The 14,214-nt window shown below is 36.7% G+C and overlaps 1 protein-coding gene across 2 annotated transcripts; it reads left to right on the top strand.

Annotated features, from left to right (window-relative positions):
* Positions 1 to 12,342, top strand: MKKS (MKKS centrosomal shuttling protein). 2 transcript variants are annotated; one of them, XM_060031232.1, is made up of 5 exons: positions 1 to 986; positions 4,048 to 4,223; positions 5,160 to 5,270; positions 6,898 to 7,339; positions 8,675 to 12,342. In XM_060031232.1, the coding sequence occupies exons 1-4, from the start codon at positions 2 to 4 to the stop codon at positions 7,336 to 7,338; spliced, it is 1,713 nt and encodes a 570-aa protein (XP_059887215.1). In that variant the 5' UTR covers position 1; the 3' UTR covers position 7,339; positions 8,675 to 12,342. The 2 variants fall into 2 exon arrangements, with proteins under 2 accessions (XP_059887215.1, XP_059887214.1); XM_060031231.1 differs by having other exon boundaries at positions 6,898 to 12,342.
* The last annotated feature ends 1,872 nt before the right edge of the window (positions 12,343 to 14,214 follow it).

Raw genomic sequence — 14,214 nt, 5'->3', positions numbered from 1 at the left:
GATGACTCGTTTAGAAGCTAAAAAGCCCTCATTCTGTAGAAGTGAGCCACTGACAAGCGAACGAGTGAAGGCCACCCTCTCTGTCTTGAAAGGCATCGTCACATCCTGCTATGGCCCGGCAGGCAGGCTGAAGCAGCTGCACAACGGCCTGGGGGGCTCTGTGCGCACAACCTCCCAGTCGGCAGCCCTCCTCGCCAACCTGCCAGTCACCCATCCCATTTTAAAGATACTGACAACTTCTGTGCAGAATCACGTGTCCTGCTTCAGTGACGGCGGCTTATTCACAGCCATTCTTTGCTGCAACTTAGTTGAAAATGTTCAGAGAATAGGTTTGACACCGACCACTGTCATTAAGTTAAATAAGCAGCTTTTGAGCCTCTGCATCAGTTACCTAAAATCTGAGGCCTGTGGTTGTCGAATCCCAGTCAACTTTAGTAGCACTCAGATCCTCCTCTGTTTGGTGCGTAGTATATTAACAAGTAAACCTGCCTGTATGCTCACCACAAAGGAAGTTGACCATATCAGTACTTTGATTCTGAGAGCCTTTCTGCTTATAATTCCAGAAAATGCCCAAGACCACATCATTTTAGGAAAGAGTATAATTGTCCCTTTAAAACATCAAAGAGTTATAGATTCTACTGTGTTACCTGGAATACTTATTGAAATATCAGAAGTTCAATTGATGAAGATATTACCTATCAAAAAATCAGATTCCTTCAAGGTGGCACTCTTTTGTGTGTCTTTATCCGGAGACCTTTCTGATACTGGAGAAGGAAGTGTGGTGGTGAGTTACGGAGTTTCTCTTGAAAATGCAGTCCTGGACCAGTTGCTTAACCTAGGAAGGCAGCTAGTTAGTGATCACGTAGATCTTGTCTTGTGCCAAAAAGTTATACACCCATCTTTGAAGCAGTTTCTCAGAACGCATCATGTTATTGCTGTAGACAGAGTTGGAGTGGCTGTGATGGAACCCCTGAGTAAAGTGACAGGTAAAAAGCACTCTCAGCTTTTGCCCCTTATGGTTAATAAATCACACTTCTTTTGAGCAAAGATAGTCTTGGTGTGTGTCAACTGTTAACATCTTGAACAATTTGAGAAGCCGCCAACCTCACAGTGTGTGTGTATCATTTCTGGTGGTTTCTGGAAAAGATCCTGCATTGTTCACTTATTAAAAATTGAGTAATGAGGACTATTTTCTAGGTATTTTCCAGCCCCAAAATGTACTGCAGAGTCTGTCATAATCTAAAACTATTAACCCCCAAACATTTTACAGATTATTGAGAAATCTAACATTTTCATAATCACATAAAGTCTTTCATACTTGAAACAAAAATCTTCTACTTGAGTTTTACAAAGCTCTTATTGTATTCAGAAGGTAGTTTTGCAACTAGAATATTCACTTTTTTCTAACTCCAAGAAACAACTGTACTTCTGCCTAAATGGTGGTTCCTAATTAGGGGTGGGTGTGTGTGTGTGTGTGTGTGTGCGTGTGTGTGCGTGTGTGCGCGTGTGTGTGCGTGCGTGCGCGTGTGTGTGTGTGCGCGCGCGTGTGTGTGTGTGCGCGCGCGTGCCCGCAGGCTAGATTTCAATATCCCAAATATTTCCAGCTAGGCTCCTTGAGACTGAGAGTTGGGATCATCTTTTACTTTCAGTGCTTACAACAAGCCTCGTCCACAGTAGGGGTTCTAAAATGTTTGTTGAATTAACAATAATATGTTTATTAACATACAGAATTATAACAGGCAAGAAATTCACCGTATTTCACAAACTCAGCAAAAAGAAGCAAATAGAAGTTTGGTAGTCACCTGCTAGAGCCAAAGAGAAATGACAGGCTGAAAAGTTCCTGATCTGAGTCACTTTTCAGTATCTCTTTAACTGCATTGACAACCCGTCAGAAAGACAATCATTTCATTCAGATCAATTTCAGTTCGTAAGTTATTAGACTTAAAAGTTTAAGTCTAATAAATTTTGTTAAAACTGTTAAAGTTGACTATTTTTAGTCTTATTATAAATCATCGAAAAGGAGAAGGATGAGTGCCAGTACTGAATCCCTAAGATCTCTGGGCTATTGCCCTGCCTCTGTAAGACTGTCAAATGATCGTTAGTGGAAATTGTTAAGAAATAACAGGAAATCATTCTTTGGAACTCATTGGTAATATTGTGGGTCAGACCCATATCCTTAAATATTTACTGGCTTTTCATGAGTCAGATGATTTCCAGTTATGAATATTGAGTATTATAGATTATGTAGTCAGTTTTTAAACTGAAGCATTTTTCCATAGAAACAATATAAGTGGGCACTGGGTTTCCACACCAGCCCACAATTGATATTTTATCCCATTTGTAACTAGAACATGGTAGAACATGAACTGACCTATTTTATTTGAAAATGGATATGAAAAGTTATGTGTTTTCCAAGTATTTGCAGTTGATTCTTTGGAGTGTTATCAGATGTTATCAAGGAGTGTTATCAAGAGATTGCAGAGCTGCCAGTGAGACTGGGGAGAGTGTCAATGTTTTTTATAGACATGCCCTGCCCTGCTTCCCCAAATTATGTATGTGTAATGTTATGCAAAGCCACGGCTGCAGTCTTGGATCTCGGGAGCAGAAACTTTTTGAGACACAAGGGAAAAGGGGGGAAAAAACTATACCAGGCCGATGGTTCCGGTAAACTAATAACAGGTGAAGTATGTTTGGGACCTAATCCATCTTCTCTGGTGTATCTAGGTTAACATTACCTCCTTTCTCCCCCTTCAAACAAAATTCCTCTTTACTGATGATCTAGGTTAAGTAATGGGGTTATTGTGCTTGGTTGACTTGTGGGTATGAAGCTTGCCATAGCTTACAGAGCATTTTTAACATTTGGTTTGATTTATTTGTGAAATAGACGTGATTATCCCCATTCTGGGAAAGCCCACCCAGAAGAGTTAAATGACTTGCTGCACATCAGAGGATAATCAGCGGGAAAGGGGATCCTCTCCTTACAAATTCTCTGTTGGTTCCACCCTTGAAATTATACAAGATGTAGAATTTTGTGTTTTTTTCCTTAAATTTTAGATCCCTCAAGTATTCCTTATTCTTTGAGAATTCAGAAGTAAAGAGGAAAGGGTATTCAAAGAAGTGAAATTGTTCATGATTATTTTCTGGTTTTTTACAAAATTTTTGAGCTGCACATATTTTTAGACATAATTATTTTAATCCCATTAGTTTCAAAGAGGAAACTGGCCCAAGAAGGTACATTGCTAAGAGTTACAGTTTTAATCTTAAGACTTTAAACTAGTATTGTTACTCCTTATAGGTTTGTGCCATTTCTTACATAACTACTACATTTAGAGATTTTTAGAAACCTTCAAGTCATCCTAACTTCTCATTCATATTTTTATTAATTTATGTTTTGTAAAATTTTACTATTTTACCTGTACAGGAAGGAGGGCAAAATATAATCAAAGAATAAGAAAATGAAATAAGAATGTCACATACTTTATTTTGGCATAATTTAGGTAGTTGTTTACATGCAAACAATTGTTAGGCAAAAAGAAAAAAAAAAATTCCTATATGTTCACTAAATGGAGCCCCAAAAGAATTCAACTACACATCTATTTGCATAGCTTACTTTGTGTGTTCTAAGGTAAAAATCATAACACCTTTAGAAAATGACCTGTCTCCTCACTTCATCCTCATTCCAGATTAGTGGGGTTGTTAATTTGGGGTCTCTGATCCCTGCACAGGCTTCCAGGGTTCCTGGACTTCCTGAAAATGTACGCAAAATTGTGTGTGTCTTTTTTTGGAGAGTACAAAATAGCTAAACATGTTCAAAGACGTCTGTAAACCAAAAGAACCTCTGCTTTATTTGCATATGATTTTAATGACAGAATACTACTTATTTCATAGGTTTAAGAAGATGCATCTTATTTCTTTATCCTATATTTCATATCTTAAATGATATGCTTGTGGGGCTTTTATATTGGCTGGGAATAAATATTGTAAATGATTGTATGCTCCATCTTCACTCATCCATTTTGTGTTTTCTAAACTTTTTTTAAAAAATAGGAACAAGGCCTATTGGTTCCTTGGACTCAATCTCTCCCAGTAGTTATGGAAGTGTGAAAGATTTGTGCACTGCAAAATTTGGCTTCAAACATTTTTTTCATCTTATTCCTAATGAAGTAACTGTCTGCAGCTTGCTTCTCTGCAACAGAAATGACACAGCCTGGGATGAACTGAAGGTAAGTAATAAACTGAATTCCACGTCTAGGGGCTGAGGCAGGGATTAAATAATCACTCAGACAAGTGCTATAATTTTTTTTCACATCGGTGAGCTATGCTTTTTTTTTTTCTTCATAACTTCCCTAGGTTGTATAGAAAGCAAAAACAACAAAAATGTGAGAATTAAAATTACAAGTAAACTGATTGAATTGCCTGTGATACTACAGAAGCTTGGCATGTTGCCTTTTATTATTTCTAGTATTTTACAAGCAATCTGAAAGTCCTTGATGGGGACTTTTCTTAAGAAATTAACTTCAATTGTGTACTTGTTGATGCTAATGTGTATGAATAATTCACTTAGCAATAGGTTCCCCAGTTATACCCATCATCCACCTCTTAACAGCATGTTGTCCACGAACAGCAATAACACATGCAGCTTTTATACAATGGAAGCGATGCCCTATGGCATTGGTCACAGACTTGAAGAATGCATGCTCAAGGATCTATCCTTGGTGAATATTCAAGGTCTGTGTGTTTTTATTACTGCTTGGTTGGATCATTTCCATAGCAACTTGAAATAAATTCTGTAGCATTTATACAGCTAAGTTATTTAGACTGAAATATTTTTTGGTAGAAATATTTGCATACCTTGCTGATCCAGTTATTGTGTTTGTGAATCTCAATTTGAAGAGCTAAATACATATGAAAGAGGATATTAATCCAGACCATGAAAACAAACATCTGGCTAAAGTATTTTCTTTCATCTCTTTATTATTTCATCTTTATTATTCCAAAATGTATTCATCACATGACAACCTTAGTGACACCAGTTTTGTTCTTCTGCAATTAAAATCAGGCTCTTTGAGACCACTCTCTAAGTTGCCTTGAAAACGTGGTTATATTTCTTTGTGTTTCTGATGTCAATGTCAGATACTGGTGATTCGTTTCTTTTTTAGCTCACGTGTCAAACAGCACTGCATGCTTTGCAGTTAACAATCAAGGAACCATGTGTTTTATTAGGAGGTGGCTGTACTGAAACTCATTTGGCGGCATATATCAGACACAAGGTAGGTTAGATAGTCCTTCTTAAATTATCTGAATTCTCAGCAACATTCATTTTATGAAATAATAAGCTAAATCATAATACTCTGGAGCCTCTAATGCTTAATTTCTCAGTAGTCTTAAAATCAAATATTGTATTTGAACACACTTGAGGAAAATAACACTTGCCAATATAAGGTAATATCTTTATCACAATGATTATTAATCCAACCTTTTAGCAGGTGATCGCATTCTTTGAGTATTGTCTCTACTGCCTCTTGAAATGAGCATTCTGTTAATGGGAGCTGTCATCTTAGAGATCTCAAGTGCTGTGGTACAGTAATAATTGATATTCATTATGAAAGTGTTGAGATTCTATAGAATACTTCAGTACCTTCTGCATCTTCAAGAAAAAACTTAATTTCATTTATTAAAGCGTGCTAATTATTAGACTCTATTATAATTTTTAAATTGTTTTTCATTTATGATATATTGATTCTATTAACTAGAATTGTTTTATTAATCTATGAAACTCCATTTCCTGACAGTAAATTTAGTGCATTGTAGTTCTTATTAATTATTTCATTAACACTGACCTACTCTATTTGAAAATGGATACAAAAATGTATGTGTTTTCCAGGTATTTGCAGTTGGCTCTTTGGTTAGTCAGGAGTGCAGAGCTCCCTGGGATGCCTGGAATTGGGTGTAAACGCTTTTCATAGACATGCCTTGCCCTGCTTCCCCAAATAATTTAAAATCTGTTTGAGGATAAAGCCCATTCATGAAAAGTTATTAGAATTTACATTATGAAAAACAAAACCATTGCCAATCTATTGATGCTGAATGGGCAATAACATGGTCTGCAAATGGGACTGAGTAAACTAGAATAAGTCTTTTGGAGAAGGAAGGTGTTTTGAGTAGGATTTTAAAGAAACAGTATAGCACTGAAAATATGGGGAAAGAATATGCCATAGAGATGATCTCATCTGGTTCCAACCTCCTGGGAAAAAGAAAAAAGTGGTCACTGTTTTTAAGTAGTTAGGATATGGGTTTTTAACTATCATTCAAGTATGAGTTTGCTAATATATTACTTTTTCTATCATGAAATTTCTAGGATAAACTTTTTAGAATGGTGGAAAAGAAGCAAAGTTGTATAACCTTGTCATTAATTTAAAAAGAAGAATAGTTATTTTTTAAACATTAATGTGAAAATGACACGTGCTTAAATGGTTTTTGTCTTAATAATAATACATGTATTCGCATTTTAAACAAATCTCAAACATTTGCCAAGCATAAATAAGTACTTCATCTGGGACATTAGTCTTCCAGAAGTTCCTCCCGGATGTACAGAAGCCTGTGATTCACATATTACACCTTGTCCTTCATGTATTAAGGAGGCAGTACTGGGCAGTCCTTCAGAATAAGTTGATGGTGGGGTTTATTCTGAGTCATTCATTCTGATAACATGACTGGTAGCGAGCATTTTTACTACAACAACCAGGTTAAGGGATTAGCCTGACCAGCTGGCCCATCCATGCCCTTTAGCCTTGTGCCAAACCCCTATGAATAAGGGTCTGATCAAGTATTTTTCAGAAACATTTTTGCATATTAATTGCTCTGTTCTGTGTTTTCAATGGTTTTGTTGCTCTTTAGACACGTAGCGAGCCAGAAGGCATTCTTAGAGATGACGGATGTACCCAGACAGAACTCCAGCTGATCGCTGAAGCATTCTGCAGCGCACTCGAATCTCTCGCTGGCTCTTTAGAACACGACGGAGGTGAAATTCTCACTGACGGGAAGTATGGACACTTTTGGTCAGTTCAGGCTGATTCTCCCTCTGTTGTGAACTGGCCAGATTTGCTTTCAAGATGTGGCTGTGGACTCTACAGCAGCCAGGAAGAACTTAGCTGGTCCTTCTTAAGGAGTGCTCGTCTTCCTTTTGTGCCTCAAACCTGCCTTCCGTGTGAAGCCACGGACTCAGCTGGCAACCTGACCTTGGACTGTTTTACTGCAAAGCTTAGTGGCCTGCAGGTGGCTGTGGAGACTGCCAATTTGATTTTGGATCTTTCATATGTCATTGAAGATAAAAACTGATGTAAGAGAATAGCATGTTTATATTACAAAAAGAAAAACTAGTGACATGTCAATAAGGAAAAATATTGAGTGCATGTGTTGTCTCTCAAAGACCTGTTCTGCATATTGGGATTGATGATTCATAAATTTATAGATTCACTTATTTAAGAAAAAAAGAATTGATTCTTGAATACCACATTATTATACCACAGAATAATAAAAATATGAAGCATTGTTAAAGATACGGTAATTATCTAGCAGTTTCCACAGATACCACTGTACATTGTTCTAAATTTCTGTTCTCATTATTTTGACGTCATTCTGAGAGCATAACAGAATTCTTTTTTAAATCCTATGTTCTTGTTCGGATATACTTATTACAGATATTTTTTAGTTCGTAGTAATTACATATGTTTAAAACTAGATTCCAAAGTATCACAAAGCATCTAGTACATACTGCTCATTCAAAAGAAGTATTCAAACTACACATTCAGTAAAATTTCTGGGTTCTTCAACTGAGACTATATCATTCACTGGTTGGGTAATTGATGTAGGAGCTGGTCTACCTACAATTGCTAGTTTGTATCACGGTTCTTCATTTTTGTTATTTTGATGAAATGTGTAATCAAGGAAAAATATAGATTTATATAGTAACTAAGCAGCATAGAGAAAAGAAGTGGAAAAACTATTTCTCTAATTTAGTCAAGAGTGCCAAAAAGAAACTGGCACAGCTCTCATATTCAAAGTAAAGACATGTCATATCAAGGAATATAATTTGAATTTTATGCAAATGCAAGATGTATTGATAAATTGAAGAAGAAATACAGAATGTAGCTAGAAGAATCAGTATGGAGCTGTAACATGTTATATTAAACTTTAGGAAAACATCTTGAACAGTTTGGGAAAGTTAAACAACCTAAGAGTCAATGATCAGATCTATAGCCGTGATAGAGGGAGATAGAATGTTTAAGCAATTTCCTCCAGTATTCTTGTAATCTAAAAGAATTTTTATCCTGAGCCAAAGAAGAAATTGCAGTACAAACACAGCAGTGCAATATATATTGAAAAATCAGCTACACTACAAGCTTCATAAAATATTTCTCTAAAATTTCATGTCTTTTATTATTAGGGTCAGTCTGGCAGAGTGGTAGGCAGCCTCTGAGATGGCCCCCAGTTACCCACTGCCTCCTAGTTTTCAGGCCCTTGTCTAATCCCCTCGGTTGAGTGTGGGCTGGATGTAGTGACTCCTTTGAGTTTTCCAGTTCTCAGTTGGTGAACAGGAGTGTCTTAGGGCAGTTATCCTGTGCCTGATCTATCACTGTATATTGGGACATAACTTGTCTTTGTGGGTCTACAGGTGGAGAGGAACTGTGCTCCAGGAGCTGCACCTAAAGAATCACACACAGGGAGCCTCACCCACCCTGACCTGACTTCAGTCATGAGATTCTGGACTTTGAGCTGATGTCGTAACGCCATGAGAATTTGGGGGATCTGGGAAGGGTGTGAATGTATCTTGCATGGGATGGGCAGCCTCCAAGATGGTCCTGCCTCTTGGCGTGCACACTTCGGGTGTGGCTGGGACCAAATGACTAGCTCTTAATGAGTAGAATACAGCAGAAGTGATGGGCTGTCACTTCCAATAGTGGGTTGTCAAAACAGGCTTCTCTCCTTACCTGTCACTTGCTCACTGTGACGGAAACAAGCTGCCAGGTTGGGAGCTACCCTCAAGAGAGGCCCACGTGGCAAGGGACTGAGGGAGGCTCCAGCCAGCAGCCCACAAGGAACTGAATCCTACCAACAAACACAAGAGTGAATTTGGAAGCAGTTCCTCCTTAATAGGCATCAAGATGAGTTTAGCCTCTATATCATTGCAGCCTCATGAGACACCTTAAAACAGTGGATCTAGATAAACCATTCCTTGATTGATTTCCTGACCCACAAAATCTGTGAGATAATAAACTTTAAGTCAAGTTTGGGGTGTTATTTGTTATGCAGCAATTAACACCTAATAAAGGCAAGATAAAGCTTATTTATAATTACATACTAAAAATTTGATCACACAAGTGGAAAAAAGCATTCTTGATGCCATGCCTTTGCATTTTCACCATCATTCCAAACATAAAGGCAGGGTTCATCACACATGTTTACAATGGGGTTTTTATATTCACTTAAGAAAGGGTGTCACATAGAAATATGGGAATTATCCTGGGTTCTCAGGATAGCCATTTTTAGCTCTGTCATTTTTAACTTTGCCTTAAAATTCAATTATATTCCTTGGTGAAATACCAGTGCTCTCATTTTGAGTATGTCATAAATTTGTTGAAATATTTTTATAAATTCATGTTTCCTGAAGTTGTATACAATCCTTAGTAGAAAACACTGGAAATTAAAAAAAAAAAAAACTGTCTTAATAGTTCAAGAAAATCATCATTCAAACTCAGATGGTAAAATACGAGATGAAAATTCTTGATGAAAATAATTTCAGAGGAGCTCATTTTGACAGAAATCAACAACAAACTAGCAGCTAAGTTAAGCCTTGGGCATTGTTTGCTGACAAAGTAAGATTGAAGTCTGAATATTGCATTATGTTTCCTCGGGCAACAGAACAGGAAGCCCTGATAGCTACAAAAAAAGGAAAAGGAGAATCATGCAGGAAAGAATGAAGTCAGCACTGCTCAATACTTTTGTGGGACTCACAGGACACGTCTCATGTTTTATTATTATTAATTAGTAAAGTTTCTTGAACCATAGGATTAGCATCTTTTTAATCAAAAGAGGTTAGGATTTTGGCAGCATAGAAAAAAAAATTGGAGAACTAACACAAATTAAAAGACATTTTAAGTCAAAATACTCATTTAATCTTATAAATACCCAATTCCTTAATTCTTCCATTTATACTTGTATCAGAGAATCTTTATATGTTAGACATTTAAATCAACTGTTAGAGTGGAGTATTTTCCACAGGATATTTAAATTATTATTATTAGTTCTTTTTTATTATCATAGATATTCTTGAACCCAGTTTGTATAATCAAAACTTTTGGGGCATTCACGTGATAGAAGAGGACTTTTAAGTACCCTCATAAGACCCATCATATTCTGTATTCTTACATTGTTGAACAGTTTTTTGGATAACTTTAAAATAAAACAATATTGTTTATAGTCACATAAATTATATAGGTTACTATTTAAGAGTATCATGTACAAAAATCACTCTCATAATCAATGCAGGGCCTGTCAAAACATCCAATTAGGTTATTCATTTCTGGTGATCTTTGGGGAATAGTCAAGGAGACTAAACATGTCTTATAGGTCCCTGTTTCAGCTGTATTGTATAAATAAATCTATCTCTTAATCTGAAGGAAAAGGCAAGTTTGAACATCTGATACCTTTATAATTTTTTTTCATTAGTTAAGTGTTTCCACTTAGTAGCTATAGTGTGCCATAATCCTTGGAAATGTTTGCCATTCACCTACAAAATTTGAGTTTAGATGCATCTAAACTCAATGTTAGCCTGTATTTTTGGATTACAAGTAGATTTATATGTTTCTTTATTAAGAATATAGTAATACTCATATAAAAGAGAATGCAATCTCTGAAAACTATTTGTATATGTAGATCAACCCGTTTGTTGGAGAGAGAATTAATAGACTAGATGTATTAAAAGCAGTGGAATACCATTATCTGTAATAAATTGTGACTTAACAGGGAAATGAAGCAACCTGACAATGTTCTATTAAGAATTCACATTGGGGAAACCTTTATAATAAACATCCTATTTTATTTAGCCCTGTAGCTTTTGTTTGAAGCATTGTGACTTCATTTTGAGAAATGTCAATTGATTTCTTTCTGTTTGCCAGACACAAAAGTCAATGGTGTTGAAGATTTAAAAAAAAAGATTTGTTCACAATCCCTGACTTCAAGGAGTTGATCATCTGGCCGGCAAGACATATTTTTTAAGTATTATTTTCCTTTCTTCTTTCATAACATTTTGTAACAGTAGAAATTTTGGAAAATATGAATCTGACATACACACACAAAACAAAAACAAAGTCAAGAGTAGTCCTACTACCCAGAGATGACCACTGTTTACATTTTATGTGCATCTTTTTGGTTTGTCCTCTGTGTACAGTTTTCCAAAAATGTGATCATATAGGATGTTGTTTTATAATCTATTCTTTTTACTTAATATGTCATGAACATCATAATCATGTATAATAATTACACATTCTTCTACTATATCAGCTTTAATACCTGAAGAAATTTCAGTTGTAGAGATTACAGGCATGCCTTGTTTGATTGTCCTTCACTTTATTGCACTTCACAGATATTATGTTTTTTCATAAATTGAAAGTTTGTGGCAACTCTGCATCGAGCAATTCTATTGGCCCCGCTTTTCCAACCACATCTGCTCACTTTGTATGTGTCACATTTTGGTAATTCTCGCAGTATTTCTAGATTTTTCATTATTATTATATTTGCTGTGTTGATCTGTGATCAGTGATCTTTGATGTCACTATTGCAAAAAGATTACAACTCACTGAAGGCTCAGATAATGGCTGGCATATTTTAGCAATAAAGTATTTTTTAATTAAGGTATATGCAATGTTTCTTTAGACATAATGCTATTGCACCCTTAATAGACTACAGTATACTGTAAACATAATTTTCATACATACTGGGAAACCAAAAAAAACTGTGTAATTTACTTTATTGCAGTTCTTGTTTTACTGTGGTGGTCTGGAATCAAACCCTCACTATATTTGAGGTATACCATACCTGTGTATCATAATTTAGTCAATGAGCTTTTATTAATATACCTTTAGACTGTTTTCAATTTTTGTGTTAATATAAGCGACAACGCAGCAAACATCTTGCATATATCCTTTTCCCAGATCCCTGATTATTTTCTCAGAGTGAATAAATAGAATTAAGATTCCTGGGTCCAGCTGTATTTGAAATGGAAAGGCTATTAATACATATTGTCTAATTGTCTTCTAGAAATGTAGCATCAATAAACTTCAACTACACTGTGTGAAAGCTCTCATTTTTCTGAACTTTGGTCAACACTAGTTATTATCTTTGCCAATCTAATAGCTGAAAATAAAATCCTTTTTTTAATCTGCATTTTCAAAATTATTAATAAGGAAGATACTGTTTCATACATCATTGGCCATGTCTTCCTTTTTTTAGTCAAATGTTAAAACAGGCCTTCCAAGCCTTACTTTCTATCAGTAAGTTTACCTTTCTCTTACACATTTTTATTTTTATATTTGTTTTCTCATATGGATTATTAAAGATATCTATGTAGTAGAGAGAGAAAATTTTAAAGCAAATGCATAGCCTCTCTTAGGGTCTCAATTTTCTAAACAGTTTCACTTGCCCAAAGCTAAACATGGTGATTTCTCAATGGCCCAGCTTTGTACATTTCTTTTGCTTTGTCACTTACAAGCAGCCACTAAACATCTATGTAGTATGATGAATTTTAAATAGTAGCCTCTGACTTTTTACTATCATCTAACTCTTTGAACATCTATGAAATGGGATGGTGTAGTAGTTTCCTAGGGCTGTCATAACAAATACCGCAAACTTGGTGGCTTCACAGAAATTTATTTTCTCACAGTTTTGGAAGCTAGAAGTCTGAAATCAAGGTGCTGGCAGGGCTATACTGCCTACAGAGGCTCTAGGGAACAGTCATTCCTTGCTCTCCTAGTTTCTGGTAGCTGTCAGCAATCCTTGGCATTCCTTGGCTTGTAGACACATCATTCCCATCTCTGTCTCTATCTTCACAGGGCCTTCCCACCTCTGTCTCTCAAATCTCCCTCTGCTTTCTCTCATAAGGACACCAGTCTTTGGATTCAGGGCCCACCCTAAATTCAGGATGATCTCATCTCAACATCCTTAATTACATCTGCCAAGACCCTATTTCCAAATAAGATCGTATTCACAGGATGGGGCAGAGGACTTAGACATATGCTTTGGGGGGTACACCATACAACTCACTACAGACAGTAAAAAGATGCCAAGATGTAAATCCTTCTTCCCCAGGGCTACAGCGGCACAGAGAGTGAAGTCTGTCCACCTTGGACAGAGAGCATCAATGCCAGGTTTTACCACCAAACATTTCAAATCGTTTCTCCTTTTATTGTTGTCCTTTAATTAACAATCATCTTTTTTGTAGGGTACTATTTCCTCGTCCCCCTTTGTCCCCTTAAATCACCCTACACCTGACATTCTCTGTTACTCCCCTTCTCTACCTGCACCATCATCATGCTTCCACTCCTGCCCCAGGTGTCACAGATAAACTACCCATCAGGTGTCGAAAGGCGGGCATGATGTACTGTGTAAAAGGGACCGTGATAAATAGGTCTTTAGTGATGCAGTGGTAAGTTCTGGGGAGAAAGGTGGCACTTTATAGTCCTGTGATTAGGTCTTGGTCTTTTGGTGAGCCTCTGCTCCTGGACTGTGAACTTCACCAGTGCTTCTCAGGGTTTTCTCCCCTTAGGTGAAACGACGGCTAGAACAAGAAGCAACCTTGTAGGATTAAGCCTTGAACCTGTGGAATCTGCCACTGTCTCTCCAGGTAGAAAGTGTAAGAATTGAGTTGAATCGTAGGACCCTGCTGATATCTGGAGAGCTGCTTGTGGGTGTGGGGAAAGCTACCTCTCCCACCCCCAACACACACACACACACACACACACACACACACGCTCACACAAATTTGGTGATCAGAGTGACCTATCACAGATCTAAGAGGAGTTTGTTCAGCTTTTTACTTGTTTGGATGTAGCGGTGACTCCTAAATTCCTTACATACTGGATGAGAAACTAGAAGTCACTATATATATATATTTTTTTTGGGGGGGTTGGTACGCGGGCCTCTCACTGTTGTGGCCTC

Source organism: Delphinus delphis, chromosome 15 (assembly GCF_949987515.2).
Source record: "Delphinus delphis chromosome 15, mDelDel1.2, whole genome shotgun sequence".
Lineage (NCBI taxonomy): Eukaryota > Metazoa > Chordata > Mammalia > Artiodactyla > Delphinidae > Delphinus > Delphinus delphis.
This window is presented reverse-complemented; position numbering and strand designations above follow the sequence as displayed.